This window comes from Canis lupus, chromosome 6 (assembly GCF_011100685.1).
Source record: "Canis lupus familiaris isolate Mischka breed German Shepherd chromosome 6, alternate assembly UU_Cfam_GSD_1.0, whole genome shotgun sequence".
Classification (NCBI taxonomy): Eukaryota; Metazoa; Chordata; class Mammalia; order Carnivora; family Canidae; genus Canis; species Canis lupus.
The window spans coordinates 72,299,685-72,325,148 of NC_049227.1; the positions used below are offsets into that span (position 1 = coordinate 72,299,685).

The window sequence follows — 25,464 nt, forward strand, 5'->3', positions numbered from 1 at the left end:
GCAGATGGGCCATAAAAAGTCTGTGCATGCAGTAGGGAGGCATCAAAGCCTCTCCACAGTCACAACATAAACTCAAAGTAACAGCATATCAGAAGCCCCAGATCGTTGGATTTGGTGTTGCCATTGATAAGCTAAGAGCAGCTTGAATAGAAGGCAATACCAGTAATCATATTCTGTGAAGATTCATGACACCTTTATTCCAAGGAAAGCAGTGTGCTAAGTACATCATCATTACAGGCAAGAAACATTTATCATTCTTAATATGGGGGAGGTAAGTGTATTCTTATTATCTCATTTTTTACAGCCTGATAGTTACGTTGAGTGCAAATCCTTTTAGCTTTATTTTATGGGGACATACTGAAAAGATAAGTGATATAACTAAGTTCTCATAAGCTGGGAGAATTGATTCCTATGCTATTTCTAGACTGAGGATGGCTGAAATTCACTGAAATCTATAGTTTGAAAAATTGCCATTGAATCTGATTCACGCTGAGGCGGTTTTCAAACTTTACATATTATTTCTCTTCTTCCTGGACTGACATGTCTTGACTGCATTTGGATCCGTCTTCACCTGTGTGCTCTATTGATTCAATTTCCCACTAAGTCCTGTGACCTGTAGGGAAGGGACACAGGTAGTTCTAGAAGAGGAGGCTGGTGGACGCTGACAACTGCCAGGCACCTTTCTCAGGTCGAGTGTTGTCTCTAAGCGTTGGTGCAAACTGCTCCATATTGTGTTAGTTTCTGGTGAAGAGTGTGAGCACTTTCCCTGTCACGTCTGTCTGTGGGGGTGTCCGTCTAGGAGGGCTACACCTGTCATCTAACAATATCTTTGTACCTCATTGTGAGGTGATGGAGTCTAGCATTCCTGAGCCAGGATCCAGCTCCCTCCCTGACCTGCCTGGTGAACTTGGGCGAGTCATGGAGGCCTGTCAGCCTCAGTTTCTTCATTTGTCAAGCTGTGATGATAGCTCTTAATTTCTCGTCCTGGGTAGGGTAATGAATCCTGTAAGATAATGTATATAGAGTAGCCAGCGAAGAGCTTGGCACAGAGGGAATGCTCAATAATCTTACTATTATCATAATCATATTTTTACTAATGTCTGTATTATCATAATTGGAACTCTTATTTCAATATTCAGAGATAGGGAAAAAAAGCTATAGAAGAATTTATTCATGTTATTTTTGTTCCAACTGATTTTTAAAATATTTTTTCACGTCTTGATACATTTGGATCATCTGCTTGTTTCACCAGATTTGACTTTGAATGACTTTATGACCTCTACAAATTATTGCCATCTCCAAAGAACAAAAGCTTATTGCCAGGAAAAGTCACCAGAAGATTGTTGTACAGGCTTCAAAAGGCCATTCTAAAAACAATGATGACAGTTCTATTAAAATACGCGTGCAGGTTCCCGAGGTGTTTATTTAAAGGGCACAACAACATTTGACTGTATATGTTTCTTAAAAAATCAATCATGTTTATTTAGAGTCAACCTTGTATATAAGTCTTCTGTTGTTGTGTTGTTGGAATAACAAATTATCAAAGACTCAGTGGCATCTCTCGTCTTCTGATTATTTTGATCTCGGCTTCCCTGTTTATATACCTGAATGTTCTTTTATCACATAATTCTCATTTAAGGGCTTGAATGATATGTTTATTGGAATCTGTAATAAGGCCAAAAACATGCTTTGAAGGTGCAAGTTTTAGTTTGAGACAACCGTTCTTAGTTGTTGTTTTCTTATTTATTATTGTGGGTAAAATTGTTTTTTTTTTTAATTATTTTTTTATTTATTTATGATAGTCATACAGAGAGAGAGAGAGAGAGAGAGAGAGAGAGGGGCAGAGACACAGGCAGAGGGAGAAGCAGGCTCCATGCACCGGGAGCCCGACGTGGGATTCGATCCCGGGTCTCCAGGATCGCGCCCTGGGCCAAAGGCAGGCGCCAAACCGCTGCGCCACCCAGGGATCCCTAAAATTGTTAATAATTGTGTTCATTTATAAGGTTTTGGTATGAATGAGAAAAGAGTTTTTTCTAATTAACTCTATGTATTATAATAAAAATATTTCTTATAACGTTCCTTACTGGAATAAGAAGTAATTTAAAAAGCTTTGAGGTTCTACTGTGTTATATATAAAGGTTAACAAGCACCTTATGTTTATATTTTTCATAGGTGCATTATTGCCATGGGCCTTGACAAAAATACAACTTCACCAAAACCTAGGAAAGAAATGAGTATTGAGAAAAGAGAAGAACTGAAGAAGGGTGAGGGGAAACTGAGGAAGGAGAGAGGGTACATGATACCGAGAAGGAAAGAGGTGGAGGGGAACAAAACGGCTTCAGTCATTTTTTCAGCTCAAGAAGAAAAACCAACGATCAGAGACGTGAGAACAGCTGTAGAAGAAATGGAACTTGACGGAAAACCAGGACAAGATGTTTGGGAAGATGCCCAGGAAAATATATTTAAATACGGTAATGGATAACACGGAGTCCTTTGGTTGTTGCTGGTGTGGTTTTGCTTCGGTCTTTGAAATGCCCTTATCAACATGGGCAACATCTACTGGAAGTCACCCGGTTTGGGGCTTCAGGCAGCTCTGTCACAGGGGAGGAGTCCCTGACCGCCCTCTTCCACTATTTCGTGAGGAGGCCTGTGTCCCCTGCCTCAGAGGAGGGCAGGCCTAACTCGGAAGACGTGCAGGTGCTTGGAGGGGCAGGAGGGAAAGAGGAGTTTACGTCTGTGGGAGCCAGAAACTCTAGTTGCTTCTGCAGAAGAGACCAGCTTGATTAAATAGAATTTTTTTTTTTAAGTATTTGAATGTATTCACTTTGGTGAAATTGATGCTTTGGCATCAGGTAGGCACAATGTGCTTATATAGCAATGAGTATTCCACAGCTGAAAACAGTGGACGTAGTGCGGGGTCCTGGAGCCTGTCTGCCTTCCTTGTTATTCTTTTCTCCTTTCCTGTTCCCTCCCTCCCTCCCTCCCTCCCTCCCTCCCTCCCTTCCTTCCTTCCTTCCTTCCTCCCTTCCTGTCAGTCTCCACACACATACATACTCATATATAGTGATAATAACAATAATGAAAGCCCCACGCGGGGTTCGATCCCACCACCCTGAGATCGTGACCTGAGCCAAAACCAAGAGTCAGATGCTCAACGGACTGAGCCAACCAGGTGCCCCCCACACACTATTTCATTTCACCCATAACATTCACTGTGGTAGATGTTATACTCCGTGCATCATACGGGATAGGAAACTGGGGCTCAGACATCCAGATAGGAAGGGGCAGAAGTAGGATTCCCAGTGTGGGAGAGGGAAACGTTTTCCTGGGCCTCTTTAGGTTCCTTGGCTGGTCTTGTAAATGAGACTGACAAAAGAGATTAAAATGGGGGGAAAACAACCGCGTTAGCATGTGCATCATGCATTCACAGCAGGAGCGCTGAGTAACTCAAGGGGATGGTTAGAACTTGGGCTTATGCGGTCTCTTAACCAAAGAACAACACATTTGTAGGAAAGTGGTAAGACAAAGGAAAAGCTCTGAGCTTCCAGGGCAGCACATTCGGAGAAGGCGGGTCTCTGGTGAAACTCCCGCTGGAGGAGGGCTCATTTCAGTGAGGCTCGTTATGCTTGTTCCGATGGTGTTTTTTCTGGGCTGGTGAGTGTGTAGAGTTATCCCCTGTGGCTAACTTCTGTCCACCCTGGTAGAGAGGGCAGGGGAGACACCTTCACAAGTTCATGGCCTGCTTTCAGGAAAATAGGGGAGAGCAGAGAGCTCATCTTGTATCTTCTACTGCTCAGTTGCCTTCAGCTCGAAATAATCCTCATGCCACCGTGGTGTATTCGGGGCCGGCATACTCAGCCCCCCTCCAGTACCCAGGCTTGTCTAATTCTGAGACCCAGACTTTCCTACACTCTACAACCTCTCACTCTGTACAAGATACCCTTGATGTTGCCTGTTTGTGGGGGGTATGTCCAAAGTCAGAAAGGCGGAGCTGCCTTCCTGTCCCTCTTACAGCAAGGATACGGTGTAGGGATTAGAGAAGCTGTGGGCTGGGGTGACCTGTGAAAAAACTGGCCCCAAGAAAGGGGCATACCCCAGGTCCCTCCTCATCTCATCTTGCTGCTGCCCAAGGGTTTCCGAAATCCAAGAGAAAAATTACAGAGCTCTTATAGCACTGGACTTTATCACTGAGAGAATGGGATCCTCTTAAAAAAAGATTTCACTTGTGACCCTTTGACCCTGTTTCTCTCTCTTTGTGATCCCTTCCGGTCTTTATTACCTTAGACCAAGAATTTAAAACTATCTATGGCAATAGCAATAGCACAGAGATCAACAAATTGGATGTGTTCTTATGTGTGTTAACTTCAGGATGTGTAGCTTTACTAAAGCCACGTTTAGGAGAAGCTTTTGTATTTTTCTTTTTTTTTTTCTTGCACCAACAAAGCCAGTGCTATGAGTAGTGTACTTTATGCGTATAGTATAGCTTTTCCCAAAAGCTTTCTTCTGTGTTGGCTAGTTAATGGATTTGTCCTTAAAAAAAAAGAGAGAGAGAGAGAGAGAAGAAGAAGAAGAAGAAACAGCAGCAGCAAGGCTTCGGCTCTCTGCAGAGCATCCATTGATGGTAAGGGCAGCAGGAAACTTGAGTGGAAGTCAGTGGGAGAGGGTTGCAGCTGGATTGATGTTGACCCCGTGTCGACTCACTTCCTCGTTAATGGGGATGGTAAACAACAAGCTAATTAAATTCTCTGGAAGGAGGAAGATGAGATGGGAGAAACAGAAGAAATTATGAAAAGGAATCCAGAAAGCAGGCTGCCAATTCATTCATTTTGAGAACACGAGTAGGGAACACAAAGGAGGTGGCTCTGAGCTCTCATGCTAATTGAGCGCCCGTGGTTAACGGAGGGATGACACTTAGATGTGATGACAGTGGTGGGTAGAGCACAGCCAGGGCAGCCTTGAATCTCATACGTGGAGAGAAAACACAGAAGCTCCTGCACAATGGGATGTGGGAACTAACTGTTCTTATGGTTCACTACATGTTCCTTCAATTTTATGCTCTGCTTCGAGAACATAACTGTAATCGTGTCCTCATTGCGGACACTTGTACTTCTCCACTTTTAATCAGGTACCTCCATTAGAGTGTATTTCTCCTGGTCGATGGCCAACTCCTTCCACCTCCGATTTACTACTAATCCCTAATAATTCTTAGACACATACCATCCACGACACGGTACTAAGCGTGCTCCAGGGATTATTGTGTTCATACTCACCGCTGCTTTGTGAGGCAGGAACTACTGTGTCACGGATGAAGAAACTGAACTATAAAGACATCGAGCAAATTGTCTAAGGTCACAGAGCTAACAAATGTTTTCCCTTGGACTTGGAAACGTGATGGGCTGCCTCTAAAACCCTCATATGTCACCACTATGTGACACTATTGATGGAATTATAGCAATTCCCTCATGTTCTGTTTGGCACCTGCTTATCCTGTGACCAGTAGCAAATATCTGTAAAGTGATAGATGCATGTGTTTATGGGTGTGTGTGTGTGGGGGGGGGGGTGGGCTATGCACGTGTGTTCTGTGGCTAACCTAAACTCTTCCTTTTAGGAAGTCTTCCACAATCTCCAAGTGACTTTCTGCCTTTCTTTTTATTCCATCCCACTCACTTGACACTATTTCACATAATTCATCATGAGTCCTATATAAAAATCTATAGCAATCAAGCCCAATAGTGATGAAACTAGCATTACTGAGGATCATGTATTAAAACTATGATAAGCACAGTATCTCTTGTGTACTTGCATCTTATTTCCTCCACAAAAAATTGGAGATTCCTTGATGGCAAGGCTTGTGTTATTGAAGAGTCTCTTATCTTGCAATTTTACCCCCTTCCACATTAAAGATTCTCAAAAAGGGCATTGATTGACAGCTGACTGGGCCAAGTGAGGAACTATCCTATTTTTGACATGAACTATTTGGATCGAAATATTTGCTTTTATTAGTATTTCCTTTTTGTTTCATACAACACAAACCAAACTTTTTCATCTTCTTTCTTATCTGTGATTTTGTTTTGCAGATAGTAATTCACATTTCATGTTCCCCATATTAAATCTCTTTAACGAAAACCTTCTTGTGATGAATTCTTTGTTTGCCTTTCTTCGTTACAGTTTCTGATTTCACTTTCCCCCTTACATCTCCCTCATACAATCTCTGAATTAACAGAGCTTTCTTCATATGCACAGGGCATGCATTTCTAAATTAAGTTTCTTTCATTGCAGCTGGATGGATAGCTCTCAAGTAATTACCTGAGAGGCCCCCACCACTGGAAAGGAAGCCAGAATATCTAATAACTAAAACACACAAAATTGGAAAAGTCTTATTTTCCCTGTAATTTTTTATTTTAAAGATAATTGTTTATTTGCTTAATTGGTTCTGCATGAAATCCTTTTGCTCTCTATCCTTGGCATGTTGTCATTTCAAGATTTTTAGGTTTTGGTGGAGGAAAAGGGGAACAATTAAATATGAAAGGTGAAAAATTATAACCACAAGGGACAGCTGGAGTTTATCTGATGTGACAATTTCCTTTTTCTGCTACAGATTTGTTGCACCTCTGTAGGGAATGCAGCAAATTAGTGGCTGTGACAGGAATGTTCTATTTTTTAAGAATATTTTATCCTTGGAACATAATTATTTCATTGACTGTTGGGATGAATAATGCATATGATTTGGCTTCTGGTCTAGGTATAGAATTCCTCATAATGCCTTTTCTTGATGTCCATTTGGTTCTCAAAGAATGTGCTATTCAGTGTTACTTCTCAGGGCCTTTGGACTTGATTAATTGAATTTTTCCACTTCACTATTCATTAACTTGATATCCAAATATTTTGAACATTCTTCATATGAAATATGACCTCACTGGGTCTCCAAATTAACTTTCATTATTATAATCCTGTTCTCTTCATTTTTAATTTATTTCTAATTTATTGTTTTCTATCAAGTTCTTCTCTTGTCCATTTTGGTTATTGTAGATGATGATGTCCATTCGTAAGTGAACTTTCATTAGGTTTAGGGCTTGCCATTTGGAGCTTTATTTCTTTTTTTTTTTCTCTTGTGTATGTAACTGATTGCAATCTTTGATCATTTGCTGTTAGTTTTCCATGTTCACTAATTGTGTGAAAAAGAAGCGAAGAAAGGCCCAGAGAAGAGAGGGTAGTGGAGTCAAAGTTCTCATTCAAGTAAAATGGGTTAAGTATCAGGGATTCTATTTTCCTTTTCATAGGCGTGATTTTTTTTTCTTTCAGAATATGAAGAAGATTTTGAAGTAGATGAGGAGAAACTAGATGAGAAAGCTAATGAAGAAGGACAGGCTGATGATCAAATGAATGGGATCTCAAAGTCACCCTCAGACGATGAAAAAGATCATTTAGACCCAGAAAAGGAGAGTGACACCTCATTGCAGAAGGCAGCAGATGCCGATGACAATGTGAAAGATGAAGGTGACGGATGCTCTGACAATGACCTGGAGGAAGATAAACAAGGCAGGTTGTTTCTCTTATCATGTGACGTGGGCTGTTCAGCCAGCCAGCGTGCTCACTACTTTTCTTTTCTTTATATTTAATGAGATGATCTTCTTTAAAGGGAATGTTTAGAGACTCGTTCTCTAACCAGAGGATGCTGATCAGTCTTCCAAAGATACCCAATTTAGAGAGTCAGTCCTTAGTCCTCTCTTTCCTTAGTTTGCTGGGATTTTTTTTTTCAACAAGGATCAGGTAGAGCTTGTAGTGACATGTCTTCTGTTTATTTAGAAAGTTACTTCCTTTTTGTTAAATCCCAAATCATCCCCTCTTACATGCACACACACACACACACACATGCGTGTGCAACATTTTGGAAAAACGAAAACTAGCTCCCATTCTGCTAAAAGGAAAGTTGAAGATTCTTGCCCTAAGATCACTTTGAATACAGAATATTGGCGTCTTAGTTTCATGGGTGGATTCTCTCTCTTGGCAAAGGAGGCCCTTCACAGTCTTCGAGCCTAAGAGGACTCTGAATGTTCATGGGAAAAATACAGAAAAGTTTTCAGGTAGAGAAAGAAACCCTTATCATCTGAGGCATATCTCAGATATTTTAAGACTTTGTTAAAGACCTTAGTTTCCTGAAATAATGTTCAGTCAAAGGAACCAATTTCTTCCTTTGTCCCACAAAAGGGTTTGGCCAAGGCTATGTGATTCTTCATTAAACAGAGATTGTGCCTGGTATATTGAGGGCATTTACTAGTTATAACAATAATCCTGTCATATTTAAGTATATGTATGTCCTTGTAGTTTGATTTGGGCTAGAGAAGGAAGCTATATTATGATGACTTTTTGAATTGCTATCCATTTCTTCCAGTCTTTCCACCTATCAACATTTTTTCTCTATAAAATTTCAAAATTTAGAATTCAAGGAGGTATATTGGGATAATATAAAATAAGAGTAAATTCAGTAACCAAATAATCACAAGAGGAAATATTTAGTTCCAATCTTCAAGAAAGAATTTAAAGCAAAACTATTCTAAAATTGCATGCACACACATACAAGGCAATAAAATATAGAAATTAGAGTAAAAGAGGAAATAATTTGACTAGGGACCATCACTAAGCTTGAACTAAAAATTTAATCCTGAGTTTCCTGACAGGCAGAGCAAAGAGTGAAGCACAATGTGAAAATTTAGAGTGATGCTTGCTATTAGTAAACTTGAAAATAAGATTTGCTGTCACTTTTATTATAGTTGGGAGATCTACTCAAGATTGATGACTAGGCATTGAAATATTTTTTATAAAGTCTTAAACTAGGCCCTTTCTGTAATTTCTCTTAAAACTTACATTTTATATTTCCAGGCATGCCTAATATATAAGCTTTTGTTCTCAATTTGAATGTGAATATTGAATTGAAGTTGATATTCCTATATGACATAGAGAAAGTTAAAGAATTCTATGGAAAAGTGACACCACATGAATCAAATTATAAAGAAATTATATGAGTGACTTGAGCCTGGAAAAGAATAGAACATGTGTTTGCATGTAAATAGAACTGGCTCAAAACACAGGGAACTCAATTTTTCATTTCTTTAATGAAAGAAATGGTGGGAATTAACAAGTGTTGATTTCATGAAGATTCAGTAGTACATTCTTTTACTATTTGGTCATCTGGGATTAGTTTTGTGCTGCATAATCATCGTGTTTTTGGGGGATCAGATGGATTTTTTTCTAAAACAGAATAATTTTTTATGTTCAAACAGAAAGGGATGTAGTCAGTACTTGGATCATCCTTGGAGGGAAAGCTTTAATCACTTAGACCTATAATTATTGACTAGCCAACAGAGATAGGTAAGCTTTAACACTGAAAACTGCTTGCATATAAATAATTGGAATCCTATGTTTGGAAAGGCATCCAAAGGGTATTGCTTATTAAGACTCTGTACTAAGCACTGTGCTAAATATTTACATGAATTATCTGATTTCTCTCACACAATCTTAAAAAGCAAGTGCTTTTTCCTTTTATCTCCATTTTACAAATGAATAAACTTGGATATGGTGGGATTAAGTAACGCATGCAGCCAGAAAGCAGAGGAGCCAAGACACAAACATCACCCAGCGTCAGAGCCTGGATTTTGGAGAAACACTAGAACATTTTTCCAAATGAGAAGATACCTATTTACCTAAAAGTAAAACAAATTCCCCCACTAAAAGGATTCTGCTTCCTTAAGACTATACATTTTAGAGGCACTTATCTTCAGCCTCCTCATCTTCTTGTCTGGCCTCTGCTTTTTGTTTTGTTTTTGAGCAGCGGAGATTAAAATGGACATTTTCTCCTTTACTGATATTGACCCTTCTCCTCCCCGGATGGACCTCCCTGTCCTCTCTGGGGCCTTTAGCTCCATTCCAGCTGAGGCCCTTCCTCTTCCAAGACTCTCCTACCTTGGCAGTTTTCACTGGGCTCTTTATTTAAAGAAACTCTTATCATTCAGTAATTCATTATTCTCTTAGAGTTTTATATGTTAAACTTTACCCCTCAAATTAATCACACAAGTTAATAGCATGCAATTGTTACGCTATGAAAGCTAAGACTGTATGTTGTATTTGTTATTCCTCACAGAGGTGATTTCCTAAAAGATATTTTGTAAATATTATGCAATTACTTGATTTTTTTTTTAACACCAAGGATACAAAGGTGCTTTTGTTAGTCATGATATCTAGTTACATTTACAGTATATGCTTTTGGAATTTTATTGGAAAATATTGTACACAGTTACCTGCATTATTAGGCACAGGATACATAATATTTTTGAAGAGATATGTAATGAAAGCTACCAGAACATATAAAATCGAGCCCACAAGTGGGAAATTTTAGAGCCAAAAGTTAAATTTGCCAACTTTCATTTTGTTGTTTCAATAATGATATTATTAAGCTATCCTTTTTAAGAGCTCTTTTGCATTTTTGGTATTTACATTAAAAACTTTGCCATTATTTTGAGATAAAATCTCATTGCATATTACTGTTTCTTTCCTCTACCTCCCAGCTCTTTTATTTCCCATCCTTTGATTTTGATAACCTGGCTCTGTGTTATTCAGAAACATTCCTTTTAGCATGTGGAGTATCTGAATTAGAGATTTCACCCAGCAAACAAAGTAGCATGTATTAAAAATGATAATGACACAATAGATTCCTTGGAACACTCTATTACAAAGCCAGACTGCATTTCATCTTCAAAAGTGTAAGAGGCATATTGTGACCACTGAATCTGAGACACCAGTTCATCCTTTTTATTGACATGATTAAGAATCTTGCTGTTAGTATTTGGATGTGTTTCATTTGAACCTGCCTGCACCTGTTCCCAGAGGGCAAACAATTGCCCAGGCTGTCACTCTGGTGACAAGTCGGCCCCATTTAAACTGCCAGCTAACAATTGCGTGGGCCCGCCTTGATGAATGCTCTGTGCTGAGCAGCCCATGAGTGATGAGTGCTTGAGACCAAGAACCACTAGGAGAGCATCCAGGTTTAGGGATGATGCGTGAGACTTTCCATCGTTTAAAAAGAATGACAGCTTCCTTTTCTCTGCATTTGTGTTGGCAACCCCAGGCGCTAATTCACCAGTTGAAAATATATTGTCATAGATGAATGTTAGAAGGTTGAGGGGGAAAAAATATCATGTCGCTGAGAATATACTTTTATACTTTTATGGACAGTTTGGGTGATAATGCTTATGAGTAAGAGATAAAGAATCAATAGCTTCTTATGAGAAAGAGTTGAGAGAGAATCTCTTCCCAGAATTGCAAAGAATAGAATAGAAGAATGAAAGCAAATGCTTTTTCAAGGAAGAAAGATAATATTTCATTTGTGCTATTTTCCAGTCTGTTGAAGGAATAGGCCTTAAGACTTAAAATTCCAGAGTCACAAAAAATACTCTATTTACTTGACTTATTGACTTCAAGAATCTCACTCTTCATTTCTTGGCCTATTGAAGAGAAGCTTGTGAAGGAAGGCTGCCCCTTCCGTCCTGAAATTATAGATGCTGTGAAGCCACACTGTGTGGACTTGAGTATAACCTGCTGCTGCTTGGACAGAGAGGATTAGGGGAAGACTGTAGACGGCCTTCAGGTCAGTCTGTATGTGTGATTTTTTTTTTCATGATTAGTCAAACTAATTTTTCTGAATGGTAAGGATTCCTCAATCCATATTCACATTTTGATTGTCGAAGTAGGAAGTCATGGCTTTCAGGTGAATATTTAAATACAGGATCATCTTTCAGTCCAAATAAAATACCTTCCTATGAGGTATTTCTGTACAGTTTTGAATCTGCCTTGTACACAACAAAGGCATTATTGAGACACCCAATAAAATCTTTATTAAGGTTTTTTTGAAAGATTTTATTTATTTATTTGACAGAGAGAGAGAGAGAGAGAGAGCACAAGCAGGGGTTGCTGCAGACGCAAGGGGAGAAGCAGGCTCTGCACTGAGCAGAGAGCCCAATGTGGGGCTCGATCTCAGGACCCCGGAATCATGACCTGAGCTGAAGGCAAATGCTTAACCCATTGAGCAACCCAGGCACCCCTAAAATCTTAATCTTAAAGGATAAATGTAAAAGGACTTAGGCAGCACAGTATGACACAGAATTTGGTTATATTCCCGGAATTTTAAGTATTCATTTTAATGTTTAAAAAAGTGTAATTAAAGGTACATATGGAGGAATTTTTAAGCTTTTCTCAGTTTTTTTCATTTCTTCCCGCTAGAGCTGCATTTACCTGTACATGTTTATTCTTACAAAAAGATATGTGTATTAGTCTCATTGATGAATTGAGTCATGAATTATCAGTGTGAGGACATATGCTCCCCCTTAAGGCAAATAACTAGTTACTGTTTATAGCTGGAATTTAATGATTTCTACTTCTATTTTCATTAAGCATACATTGATTATATAATATTTATGAGTATGAAGTACTTGTCTAATTAGGCATCATTAGACAATATATGAAATATTGTTAGAAAATTTATTAGACATACATGAAAATATTGACTAAGCCACTGTATCTAATATAAAGTATAAACAGATTTTGATGAGTTCGTGAGTATAATCAAGATAGAACTGTTAATATGAATAACAGTAGGATGTGTGAATTCATGTGTCATGGCCAATTCGAAGACAATAGGAGCAGCATCTGCACAGATTTTGCTGTGAACCCTGAGACTAAAGAATGGGAGAGAGAAGCAGTTTGTGTTAGAGTTCAGAAGAGTATTGGATCCACTGGGTTGGGATGAGTGGTAGTTATTGGGGTGAAAGCTAGTCATGTTTCACTGAATTTACATACTTGTACTGAGTGTGTGAACTTAAAGTGTCCACGAGGCTTCAAGGTCATGAATCCAAAACAAAGCAGCTAAAATCAGGACCCTAAGGGAGAAAATGGAGAATTTAAACTATAGTAAAATCATGTTCTGTGCTAGAGAGTGAGGAAATGATAGAAAACTAAGGTCAGGACTTATAATTGGTTCAGAACAGACAATATGGCTACTGATTGCAGTAAGGGCATGACAGCAGCTCCTGAGAGGGCTCTCCTTGGTCACTGGAAGGAGAGGGAACAAACATCTGAGTGGACACGTACAGATGATCTACTGTGCTCATGCAGAAGGAGGGGGTGTCTGGCTAGAGTGTATCATCTCTGTGGAAGCAGGGCCTGGCCTGCCTTTTCCTCTACTGTATCCTTAAAACCTAGCACATAGCCTCACAGAGAGGAGGTGCTCAGTGTGCATTTAATGAACAGACCTATGGATGTGGGTAGAAAGGTGGAGAACAACTTAGAACCTCAGTTATGAGAGAAGGGAGCAGAATTCCTCCTGAATGTGGTGTTGACTATGGATGTGTGAGTGGTTGGCACCCTTGGCCAGGTGTGTAGCAACTTGGCCAGGCGGGTAGTATAAGCAGTAGAGATTCCGGAGATATACATAGATGCTGAAATGGAGAATGACCATTAGGGATATAAAAGGGGAGCGAGGCTGAATTCCATGAGTTCTGGTGTTTTGAGAGAACTATCTTCCATTTGTCACCTTGGGGTGGTAACAGCGCAAAGTTAGTTAAGAGGAGAAATGGTAAATCCATGACAGCAGGTGCTCTCTGTTTGAAGGCCTTCTGGCAAGTAGAGTGGTCTTGGTTTTACTATAATAGGTCATTACCAAAAAAAAAAAAAAAAAAGTCTTACAAAACTTGGTGCTTTATAGCTAATGGACATTCGGTATTATTTAACTTCTCTGCACTTTGCTTTCTTTTTAAACTTAATGTAATTAATTAATTTATGTTAGAGAGAGCATGCAAGTAAATGTGAGCAGGGGGAGGGGCAGATGGAGAGAGATAGAGAATCCCAAGTCGACTCTGCCATGAGCCTGTCACGGGGCTCAATCTCACGATCCTGAGATCATGACCTGAACCAAAAACCAAGAGGTGGACACTTAATCACCTGAGCCACCCAGGTGTCCCCCCTTATTTTCTAGATCTAGAAAAAGAAGATAGCTATTCCATGGGATTATATGAGATGTTTGTAAAGTGCTTACCTCATTGTTTGGTACAAGTAGGTGTATGCGGAAACACCTTTTTATATTTATCTTTTTCTTTTTTCCTCAGCAAAATGTCACTGCATTACGATTCTTCATATAGTGTGCAGGGGGAAATCACAAGAAAGAAATGTATTAGACCAGACTTATCAAGTATGATTTCATGGAGGGGGAAAGACTAGAATTCATAAAGAAACCATTATTTGATTTGATTATGCTAATTTTGTGTCAATGACTTACAGAGAGAATCAGCCTCATTTTATAGTCAAGAGAATAGGCTAGAGAGGTTAAGCGGAATAGCCAAAGTCAAAGCTATTAAGTAGCTGAGTCATGATTGAAACACCTAGTTTTATCTTACAGAGAACGTATTAATTTCTCTCAGTCTCCTGTTGTGTGAAACAGTAGTCGTGCAAAAGGAGGAGGTGACAAGGAAAGAGAAGACAGTTAAGGGTTTGGAGCCTCATCGAATGTGCAGGGCGGAAAGTCAGAGGTCCCGCTTAGGGCATGGAATCATGGCACCACACCAATGAGTGCACATCATTCCTTTACCATAAAGACCAAGAGCAGATTCCTTAAGCTTCGATTACCTGCAGGGAGCCCTGGAGAGAAAAACAGAATTGGGTGGGAGCCAGAGTTGCCTACCAACAATGCCTTCAATATAGCTTTTTCCCTCCTAAAAACAGACAAAAATTACATATGTGCCCTCCAATTTCTTTTATATAAAATGCTCTTTTAGACAAAACTTCTATCTAAAAACTTGCTTCGTTTCTAAGACAATAAATAAAATTAGTGTCGAAAATCCCATTCCATGGCCCTGGAACATTTTGAGCTTTTATTTGTAGGCAAAGTCTTGCCCCAGTGTCTGCATGAAAATGAGAGAAAGAAATGAGAAGGAAACTAAATTGTACAGCGAAGTTAGAAATTGGAAAACTGAAATGAGTTTATATGGGAGGTCAGGTACCCTTGCCTCTTGAAGGCCATTCATTCTTCTGATCTTTCTTCTCTAAGGGCCTGAATCAAAATGAACCAGAGCGTGTTTCAGCCTTTTGAAATAAAATAACGCAATTAATAGACGCTACGAAAGAAAGGTAGAGGAAAACTCATTTTTTTTTTTTTTTTTTAGTGTGTGAACAACTCTCAGAGCCAAAAGTGAGTCATTATATCGACATTAAAGATGGTAGATATGAAATTTTTGGAAGTGCGGAACAAGTATGATAATGCGTTCTAGCTAACTGTGCAGTTAATGAGAGCCATTGCTTGGATAACTAGCAAGTAGGAGTTGTTTTTCTTTAAATGATTATGAGATGCTTAAGACAGGGTGAGCTCATAGTCACTAAAGTTTCTGAAGTGACACAAATAAGATAGAGAACAACTGTCCTTGATCTGCTGTGTTCCTGGTGAGAGACAGTCTATTGAGATTTTATAAAATGGAGATAAAGAATGAGTACTTAAAGTGTGTGTTCCTTTTAGAAACAGTGGGCATCTGGTGCCTGCCAAGGTAGTTGGGAGATAAAAACAAATGGAATTGCACTTAAGGGGTTCTGTTGCTTAAAGGCCTTTTAGAGCCTTTTAGAGTTGTTTTTTTGTTTTGTTTTTTGTTTGTTTGTTTTGTTTTTTTGTTTTTTACTGCTGTGTAGCATCTCTCAAATCTTTGCGGAAACTCTGATAAGTCTCTGTGACTCTTCTTAAAATTCTAAGCCCTGTCATGGAGAGTCATTTGGGCTGGAGGGCATGAAGGAAAAGGATAAGAGGAAAAGGTATTTCTTCCCTGAAAGTCTGTATCAAGCTGCTCCCGCCAGAAATAAAAGGAATCAAAGAAACCGAGAAAAGAGTAAGGGGCACACAGAGAAGAGAAAACAAGAAAACGAGGCAGTGTTTAGGTGTGGGATGTTTCCTCTGAAACTATATTCCATAAAAAAAACTATCTATTGGTTAGAAAGCTCCAAAGCAGGTTCGTATCTCTGGGGCTCACATCTACGCTGTGGTTTTCAGGCCACGCATCTTCCTTCCAGAAATTCAGCCTGGATGTTGCTCTCTCTTGGAGGTTTTTGAAAGGGCTTTTGGGTGGTAAGTACCAAACCATTTTGGGCTGGGGTAGGCTTAGGCTTCTAGTCTGCAGATCTGTGGCCTCCCATCAGCGGGGCACGCCGTCTTCTAGAAGCCCTTGTATGATGCCATGTGTCCACCTCCCAGCTCCAGCTCCGCCTGCCTTCTTGAGGGCAGCCCTGGGCTACAGAGCTGCTTCGTCCCCAGGCACCAAGAGGTGTTGGCCTACCCTGGGGGGGCCAGTCACCGTGTCTGACTGGAGCAGAGTATGAAAGCCCCACTCCTTCCTCGGGGGAGGAAAAACCCTACTATCATTCAGACCTCAGAGGTCCCTGTGGGATCAGACTGAGGTCGAGGTGTTGCTTGAAGGAGCTCCCTTCATTGATTTCTTCCTTTCCTTGCCCTGCTTCCCCCACAGTTGTGAGAGTTTCTCCTGGAGCAGACCCTTAATACCTTCCTTGCACATGAATCCTGACCTCCGTGTCTGTTTTGGGGGAACCAGAAATAAGACAACATGTCCTCCTTCACACACACACATACACACACTCAACAAACATCACCTCAAAAATATCTTTAAAGTGTCAAGATGTTATGCAAGTGCATCGATTTTTCTAGTACACCTTGCTAGCTGGGTATGGTTGGTGTTACAGTGGATAAAAATTTAAATTGTATGCACAGAGAAGACTGTGGCTACCCAAGATGAAAATGAAATATTACTCTCACTGAACAAGTAAGAGTATCCTGTTTCTTCTACAATAAGAGATGAAGGTTTTCCAATAAAATGGCTTTTAAAAAATCAATAAACAAATACAGCTGGTTTTTAGTTAAAAGTGACTTCCTATTGAAAACTTCCAGAGACTCACAGATTACATAGGGTTTTCTTTATCTGGACAGTTATATGCAATGGATGTGAAAAGGGCATCGAACCTATTAACCGATATGAAAACTTTTAAGTGTGATTATTGCTAACATACCTCCCACAATCAAACCAGTTGCTTTATGGGAAAACAATGATGTCATCATTTTTTATTTTTTAGATGTAAAAACTGTTTCATCCTCCTCCTCCAGAAGTCACCCATGTTCTAGCTGCAGTGAAGATGAATCTGCACTTGGGGATGGGGAAGCCCACTCTGAAAATAGCCCAGACAAAAGTGCCAGAAGTTCCTCTTCTCAGGAGTTGAGTGAAAATGATGAGGCAGGAAAATCCCACCTTCCGACGGAGGATTACTTAGAAGTTGAAATTGAAGATCAAGAAATAATAACAGCAGATGTAGCCACCAAGCCTTTGCCAATAGAGGAACGCTTGGAGAATGTTCTTGAAGAAGAACCAGAGGAAGGGACCCCAGTGATTGCAGAGGGCTTATCTGAGAAGTCCAAGGAACATGTTTCCAAGGAAGAAGAAGAAAAGGATCAAAGTAAGCTTTGGGAAGGAAGCACTGCTAAGGTGAAGGACAAAAAGGCAGGTCCCCATAGGGTGGAAAAAGATGGTAAGTATGGCCATTGAGTTGACCTGCCATTGTTCCCATGCATGGAAGCTGATTTTGGTCCTTGCATTTCTGCCAAAGCTTGGGAAATACTGTTGTGATAATGCCAGAGGCATTCAAATTTTTTATTTCTCTCTTCGTCACATAATCATACATGTACTTTCAGCTTGCTGTTTTTCCTTCTATTGCATTTTAAAAGTTACTTGATAAATCTTACATAGCTGGTTTCCTATTTTCTGTAAATTCCTTCTTGTGGTCATTCAATCTCAAGAATCAAATAAAACCCAATATGTGTCTGAAGGCAAGGGTATGTGTGGCTTTTTAGAGGTTATTGATACTAGAAATAGTAATTGTTCTTAGCTTTATACACACTTCTGTACACACACACACACACACACAGACACACACACACGTGCCTACATAGCTAACATGGGTAGCCGCCTACTATGTGCCAGTTTGAAACGCTTGCATAAGTAACTCATCAACTCCTTACATGAGCCCCAGATCCCCTGAGTTAGGCTCTATCATTATCATGTCTCTTTTTCACAGGCAACAAAATTGTGGCTCAGAGAGGTTCCGTAAGTTGTCGAGATTATATAGCTCATGAGAAGCATCCGTAGGATTTGAATTCGAGCAGGGCGGCGCCAGTCTTTAAAGATTTTCTATTGTATCTGGGCAATGGGAATTTAAATTTAGATAAAAATATGACAGTTTCATAGAAAACTCCCAACTTGACTTTGAGTTCTTCTCTGAAACTGAGTGACCCCCTGACCCAGTGGTCCCTGGGTGAGTATGCAGGACAGTTCCTATTGACACGGGCAGATGAAGAGTGTCCTGCAAGCATCAGGTTGCAGGACCTTAGGCGAGTGGAAGGTCTGATGCGTTTCTCAACTTTAGGGGGACAGTTAAAGGACCGTGTTGTGCCCTGTGGACAGCCATGCCTGCCAGACATTGGGCTCTCACATAGCATCCTGTACCCTGTAACTCGTGTCCTTTCCCTGTTCTCTCTCATTGGTCTCCCCTGCCGATACGGTGGGCATTCTTGATTCCAAGATAAAAATCTGTTTTCACAATTTGATATTCTAAAATCATTTGTTTTAAAACTTAGGAATACTTTTAATGTCTCTAACTTTATTTTTTTTTTTAGGATCTTAAAAGCTGGAGCGCACACTTTGACAAACTTTGAACCACTGGCACAATCTGGCCTGCCTCCTTTTCTTTTTCCTTCCTTGTTTTCTTCAGTGATGTCTGTGTGCAGGTGGGTGTAGGATTCTGTGTGGTGAGGTATGTGGAGGGAGGAGTTAGTGGGGTTGGTATGTTGTAGTAGTGCTTTCTTCTCTTATTCTTCTTCTTATTCTCTTTATTCTTATTCTTCTTCTTGGTTCTTCTTCTTCTGTTTGTTTTCTTCTTCTTCTTCCTTCTTCTTCTTCTTCTTTCTTCTTCCCCTCCTCCTTCTTCCTCCTTGCCTGTGACCTAAGAATGTTTTTGAAATTTGTTGTTTTTAAATTTTTTTTTAATGATTTGAAAAATCAGTTTGAGTCTTCTCTCTATTCTTTTTAATAAGGCTGGCTAATGGTTTATCTATCTTATTAATTCTTTCAAATCAAAAGAATAATATGTGGTGATGTGAACAAATTAAATTCAAATTTCAGTGTCAGGAAATAAAGTTTTACTGGAACAGAGCCATGCTCATTTGTTTACATATTATATTAATGATCGCTTTTGTCTTGCAAGGGCAGAGTTGAGTGTTTGCAGCAGAGACCTTGTAGCTCACAAAGCCCTGAGAATTCACTATCTGACCCGTAATAGAAAAAGTTTGCCAACTTCTGCTCTGGGATTAAAGACCTCTGAGATTTGTCCAAATGATTTTTCCATACATGAGTTAAGTTTCTTGTTAAAATATATTAGAAATCCGTTTATAAAATAAATCAAGTCTTTTTTTTTTAAAGATTTATTTATTCATAAGAGACACAGAGAGAGAGGCAGAGACACAGGCAGAGGGAGAAGTGGGCTCCATGCAGGGAGCCCGATGTGGGACCCGATCCCAGGACCCCAGAGTCACGCCTTGAGCCAAGGGCAGACGGTCAACCACTGAGCCACCCAGATGTCCCTGATTCAAATCTTTGATCCTGGATCTTATTGTTTGGTTCTGGAACATACATGTACAATATAGGGAATTTGTACGATTTGGCAAGCTGCTGCTCAAAAAAGGTAGAGATGTTAAAGTTCAGTTGTAACAGTGACATTATCATTTCTTTTACTTCCACATCAGAAAACTAGATTGTTTACCTGGACTTGTGACATAGACATCTTTTTGTGAAGTAAGATGCATGTGACGTAGGCTGTATTTAGGTGACGGATGGAACAGTAGAAGCATTGGACTAGGATCCTGCCGCTTGGGAGACAGTGAGGTGGTTTTCTCTGGATGTGTGAAATAAAAAGTGCGTAAGTTTATCATTTTTCTTCTATATTACGGGACGTCTATGTTCTTGACTTGATAACATCTATAATTCTAAAGCATTCTGTTATCTTTTTATTAAGGCAAGTTCAACACTAGAAGGCAAGGTTTGTGACTTTTTAATCTTTCTTAAGCTTTAATAAATGTACCAGGTCTCTTAGTGAGTGTTTGCTTCTTTTTTTTTTTTTTTTTAAGATTTTATTTATTTATTCCTGAGAGGCACAGAGAAAGAGGGGCAGAGACACAGGCAGAGGGAGAAGCAGGCTCCATGCAGGGAGCACGACGTGGGACTCGATCCTGGGTCTCCAGGATCAGGCCCTGGGCTGAAGGCGGAGCGAAACCACTGAGCCACCCAGGCTGCCCGTGTTTATGTTTCTTTAACAGCTTACAACATAACATGAAATAGGAGTCAGAAACTAAAGAAGAGTAGATTTTTAAAAAATTCCCCACAGATTTAGCCCACACACAAAAATCACCTTCAACATTTGGTCAGGTTTTTTATTTCTATACTTAGTGTTTACAAAAGTTAGGTTATCCTATTTTTTATAGAATGTTGTGTCCTGCTTTTTATTCTCATTGTTATACCATAAGCATTTTTATGTTCTTATGTACTCTTTATAAATAAGTTCGATGTCTGTGTGTTGTTCGCATTCTGTGGTTTTCTTATAATGGAACCATTCCCCTATTATTGATATTTATATTTCCCCTATTTTCACTATTACTAATAGTACTCTGTTATCCTATTACCTAAGGTAATTTAAAATCTATAATTATTTTCTTAGGCTAAGTTCCAAAGAGTATAATTTCTAGATCACGTTTTAAGGCTTCAGATAATTTTTTTTTCTTACGAAGGATTGGTTGAAAAGTTTAAACAATACAGAACAGAGAGAATGAAAAGAAAGCTAGTCTTCCTTGCCCCACCTCTACTCTTCCCCACACAACAGCATCATCACAACTGAGGAGAATATTTTTTAGGCTCGATTCCAGAAAAATTTCTCTCTGCACACTTGTATAAATGTATTCCTATATTACATATACATATATATTATTTTTATAGACAGATGGAAACATGATACATTTTGTTTTACAACTTGCCTTTCTTTCACTTATTTCTGTAGCTTCCAATACCTTTTCCTGTCAACTGTACTCTATTCTCATTTACTGTGCTTAGTATTCCACTGTATTGCTTTAGTATTGCTATTGCTCTCTTTTAGAACTTTGCAAATTTTCTTAAAAATATGTTGCTTTCTGTGCAAGAACTCATAGATTTGTTCTATGACTCATCTTCTACAAAAGAACAAAACTTCTGGGTTATGGATGGAGGCCCAGAGGCAGAGGGAATAAAGTACAGTGGAGGGGCACCCGGGGGGCTCAGTGGTTGAGCGTCTGCCTTGGACTCAGGTGTGATCCTGGAGACCCAGGATCGAGTCCCACGTCGGGCTCCCTGCAGGGAGCCTGCTTCTCCCTCTGCCTGGGTCTCTGCCTCTCTGTGTCTCTGATGAATAAATAAATAAAATCTTAAAAAAAAGTACAGTGGAAAATAAAACAACAGATTTTTAAAAAACATGTAAAATGTTCAGGTTGATGTAGAAGGATTAATACTACACAGATTATAACTCCTGAGTGCTGATTTTTTAAGTATATTCAAGGAACTGTAACAACAAATTTGTAAATACTTAAAATAATAGATTAAAGAAGTCATAAGTAGTCTCAAAGCCTTTATAGGACTAAATGTTTCTAAGAAAATTTTAGATCAATTAAACAGGTCTTGTCTGATTCCAAGCAAAGAGGTTATGGCTAGTTCCTCTTTCTTAATTGAGTCTTCAGCTACGTGGCTCAAAGGGAGAGAGGGACGGAACCAAAGTGAAGTGAAGGTCATGTAGGTGACCCTGCTGCAAAACACAGCTTATGTAAATTAGGTCAGCAGGCACGGTAAAGAGTGAAATGTGTATTATTTTACTTAGATCTCTGATTAGAATCGTAGGTCAAAATGGGGGCTGAGATAATGTGTAGAAGATTATCTCCCTATCTGTCCGGTGCTGAATTCTGAACTGTGATTATGTTAGGAATAGGTCTGTGGGCCGGAAAATTACACTTCGTTAACGATGTTTCGTAGCGTCCAAACTAATGCAACTTCATCTGAATTGTTTTCACTTAAGATCATAGCAGTGGATAAAGGAGTAAAGTTCTGTATTCAATACCTTTGTACCTTTCAGATTGATAAGGTGATATCTTCCTTGTATTTTATAATAAGTCTCACTTATTTGGGCTTTGTCCAGTCCACCGTCACATCAGGTGCATTGATACAAAAGATGTGATGTACACAGTGAAGCGGATAAAGTAGATTATAATTGCCGGCTGCAGTGGGACCCTGTCCTTGGGAGGGAGTTCAGTATGATAGGGCATACATGGTGTGATTGTAATGCGTTTATTTTTCTCTGTTATTTTCCGTTTAAGCCGTCTTAACGCCCTGTGACACGATCTTTGCTTTAAGCTCTAATAGTGGAACAATTTAGGGAGACTAATATGTGAAGTTAATGTAATTTATGCATTATGAATATAAATAAAACATTAAGAACAGAGTATTATTAATATACGGGATAACGTACAATGTCTATGAGAGCAGACATCGTGTATATGTGAAGGAGAAGACGTCAGAGTGCTTGGCCAGGTCATAGAAACCTAAGTGACGTAGCGGCTCAAGTCCTAGGCGGTTTGATCGCCAGGCAGGCAAGTCAGATGGCCCTGATGGGAGAACCAGACCATCACGTGTTGTGAGTGGCAGTCCGAATATAATTTCTGGATGAATCGTGAAAGCACGTAGTGATTTCTGCCAAGAAATAGTTTCTGGTTATCTGCTTTATGCGACCTGGTACCGAGGGTGAACATCATGAAGCCCCTGCCTGTGTGGGAGTCTGCGTTCTAGGGAGAGATGGGCCTAACAAGTGAAAAATAAACAGGGGATGGGGTATTCCAGATTAAGTGTAGGAGAAAAATAAATCAGGGTAAGAGGACAGAGTCATGGTTTGAGGCAGGGGTGGTGTTTTAGGGATGGCCTGTCGGATGAGGGGACGTTTGAACAGAGACCTGAAGCCACTGCCTTCTGAAGGAAGAGTGCAGGAAGCGGGAGAAAGAGCAAATGCAAGGACTCTACACCGGATGCTTAGTTGCTGAGTGAAGGATCTGGAAAGGAGGCCAGTGTGAGCAGCAAAGAGCAGCGGAACCAGAAAGTGGTGGAAGATGAGGCCGAGGGGGAGAACCTGTAGGCCACAGAGAGGATTTTATTCTGAGCTAGGAAACTGCTGGAAAGGTCTGAGCCTACAAATGACATGACCTGAAAGTTTTAGAAAGACGATTGTACACTATTCTGTGCTGTGTGGAGGGTAGACTTTAGCTCCCTGCAGCTGGAGTTTGTAATCAATCCCGGGTTTGCGTGGGCCATGAGTCCACGACGGGGGTAACGCAGGAGCGTCTGCACCGCCTAGGTAGACGGTGTTACTGGTGAAGTTTGTCACGGGGACTTGCTGGGAAGGTCACTGGCTCCACGCAGAGTGATCAGATCAAATGCATGGTGTTCAAGGTCACTGGGAACTTGGGGTAGACCTTTCCTCTGCCCTTCCAGGCTCCCTACATTCCTGAAATTCAGAAGAGAGGTTCTTGGCACAGCTTTCTCCTGATACTGAATTGCTTGGGATCGTTAGTAGGATTCGAGATGGGGTCAGTTTGTCTTGTTTCAAAACAGAGAAAAGGGAAGGAATTTAGAAAGCTTGCCTACTAATATTGAAAACTCTATCCTTGCCACCAGTTTTCAGTTACGAAATTATCAACTATAGAAAGAATTGGTGGAAGTTGTGATTTTGTGGGAAAAGCACAGGGATATACAGTCTTCCATCATTACGGGTGAAATCGTTGATACGTCCTTTTTCTGAAGAATATATATATTTTTTCTGAAGAAGATATATATATAGATATATATCATAGACATTGTATGTTATCCTGTATATTATATATATATCATATACATATGATGTATGTATATATATATCTCAAAAGCTTCTAAAAATAAGCTCCTTAAAACTGCAATTCTCCAGGAATTTGCCCTAAGGGAATAGTCAGAAAAAAATACAAAATACAAAATACAAAAAAATACAAAATACAAAAATGATTATAAGTAGTATTTAAAATAGCTGTATAATCTCTCTCTCTCTCTCTCTCTCTCTCTCTCTCTTTCACACACACACACACATAAATGGAAATAACTCAATATTCAACATCAGGCAATTGGCTGACCAAATTTTAGTAAAAACTTATTAGAACAGCCAATGTAGTTACTGAAGAATCATTTTTTATTTAATGATATGTGGAAGTAGTCACAATATATTGCTAAATGAGTAGAATGGGGTACAAAATGCTATGTATACTAAGAGGAGAGTGAAAAAGATACGTAGAGATTCACCCAAATGTTAACCAGTAGTTCTGAGTGGTGAAAATAGGATGTTTTTGTTTTATCTTTTGCACTTTATAATCTTCAAAAGCTTTAGGTAAGAATCTGTACTATTTCCCTATTTAGGGAATGCACTATATATATATTACTTTAAAATGTTTGTTTTCATAATTAAAAAGCTAACATTATCAGATAATATTTTGGCATTTAAAAACCATCTTAGAATATTCCATATCATTGGAGTGGAAAAGGTACCAATCTAAGACATTCTGTGTGCGAGGCTCTTCCGTTTTGCTTTGAAGACTGTGAGAACTGACAACCACCTTTGCTTTTAATGGTCATCTTTATAGAGAGGGAAGGAGCGCGGCCTCAGGGGGTGAAGGGCTAAGTAGTTAAGGACACAAAGTGACACATCACATTGCTGGTGCCGGGCTCAGCAGGCACCATCCTCCTCTCCTGTAGGTGGAAACCCTCAAGGTTAGACCCTGGCCAACTTCTTGCTTTTAAGTTTTAGTTTCAGATCACCTGAGAAAAATAATGACCAAGTGAGGCCTTTTCTGGTCTCGTACCTAATAAGTGCTTGATGCTCAGGCCAGGGTCCCAGTCTGGCTGAATCTGAAGCAGGCAACACCTAACTGTGTATCTACTTCCAAAAGCCTTTTCATCTACTTCCAAAGCCTAACCCTCCAGGGGCAAGCCAGCAGACGTGGCCAGGTGGTGATGACAGTCCTGAGACAGAGGGACTACAGGCTTCACTGTCCATTCCGAGTGAGTTGTAATTTCCAAATTATGCTAGTACCATTTGGCTTCTTAGAATGGTCTTTGGTTCAATAGCTGCTGTTTATTTTAATTATTGTTTGTTATTATTATTGCAAACTATAGTTCTTTAAAAAAGCTTATTGAGGTATAATTGATGTACATGATATTTTTTTAAGTGTATAACATAATG

General features: G+C 39.6%; 1 protein-coding gene across 1 annotated transcript in view; it reads left to right on the forward strand.

Moving 5' to 3' along the window:
* The window catches only part of ERICH3 (glutamate rich 3), a 97,961-nt gene that overhangs the window by 64,039 nt on the left and 8,458 nt on the right, over positions 1-25,464 (forward strand). Inside the window, exons 10-12 of the mRNA XM_038538958.1 lie at positions 2,173-2,471; positions 7,303-7,539; positions 17,167-17,616. Of these exons, the coding sequence (XP_038394886.1) occupies positions 2,173-2,471; positions 7,303-7,539; positions 17,167-17,616 (986 nt within the window). The remainder of the gene's footprint in view (positions 1-2,172; positions 2,472-7,302; positions 7,540-17,166; positions 17,617-25,464) is intronic.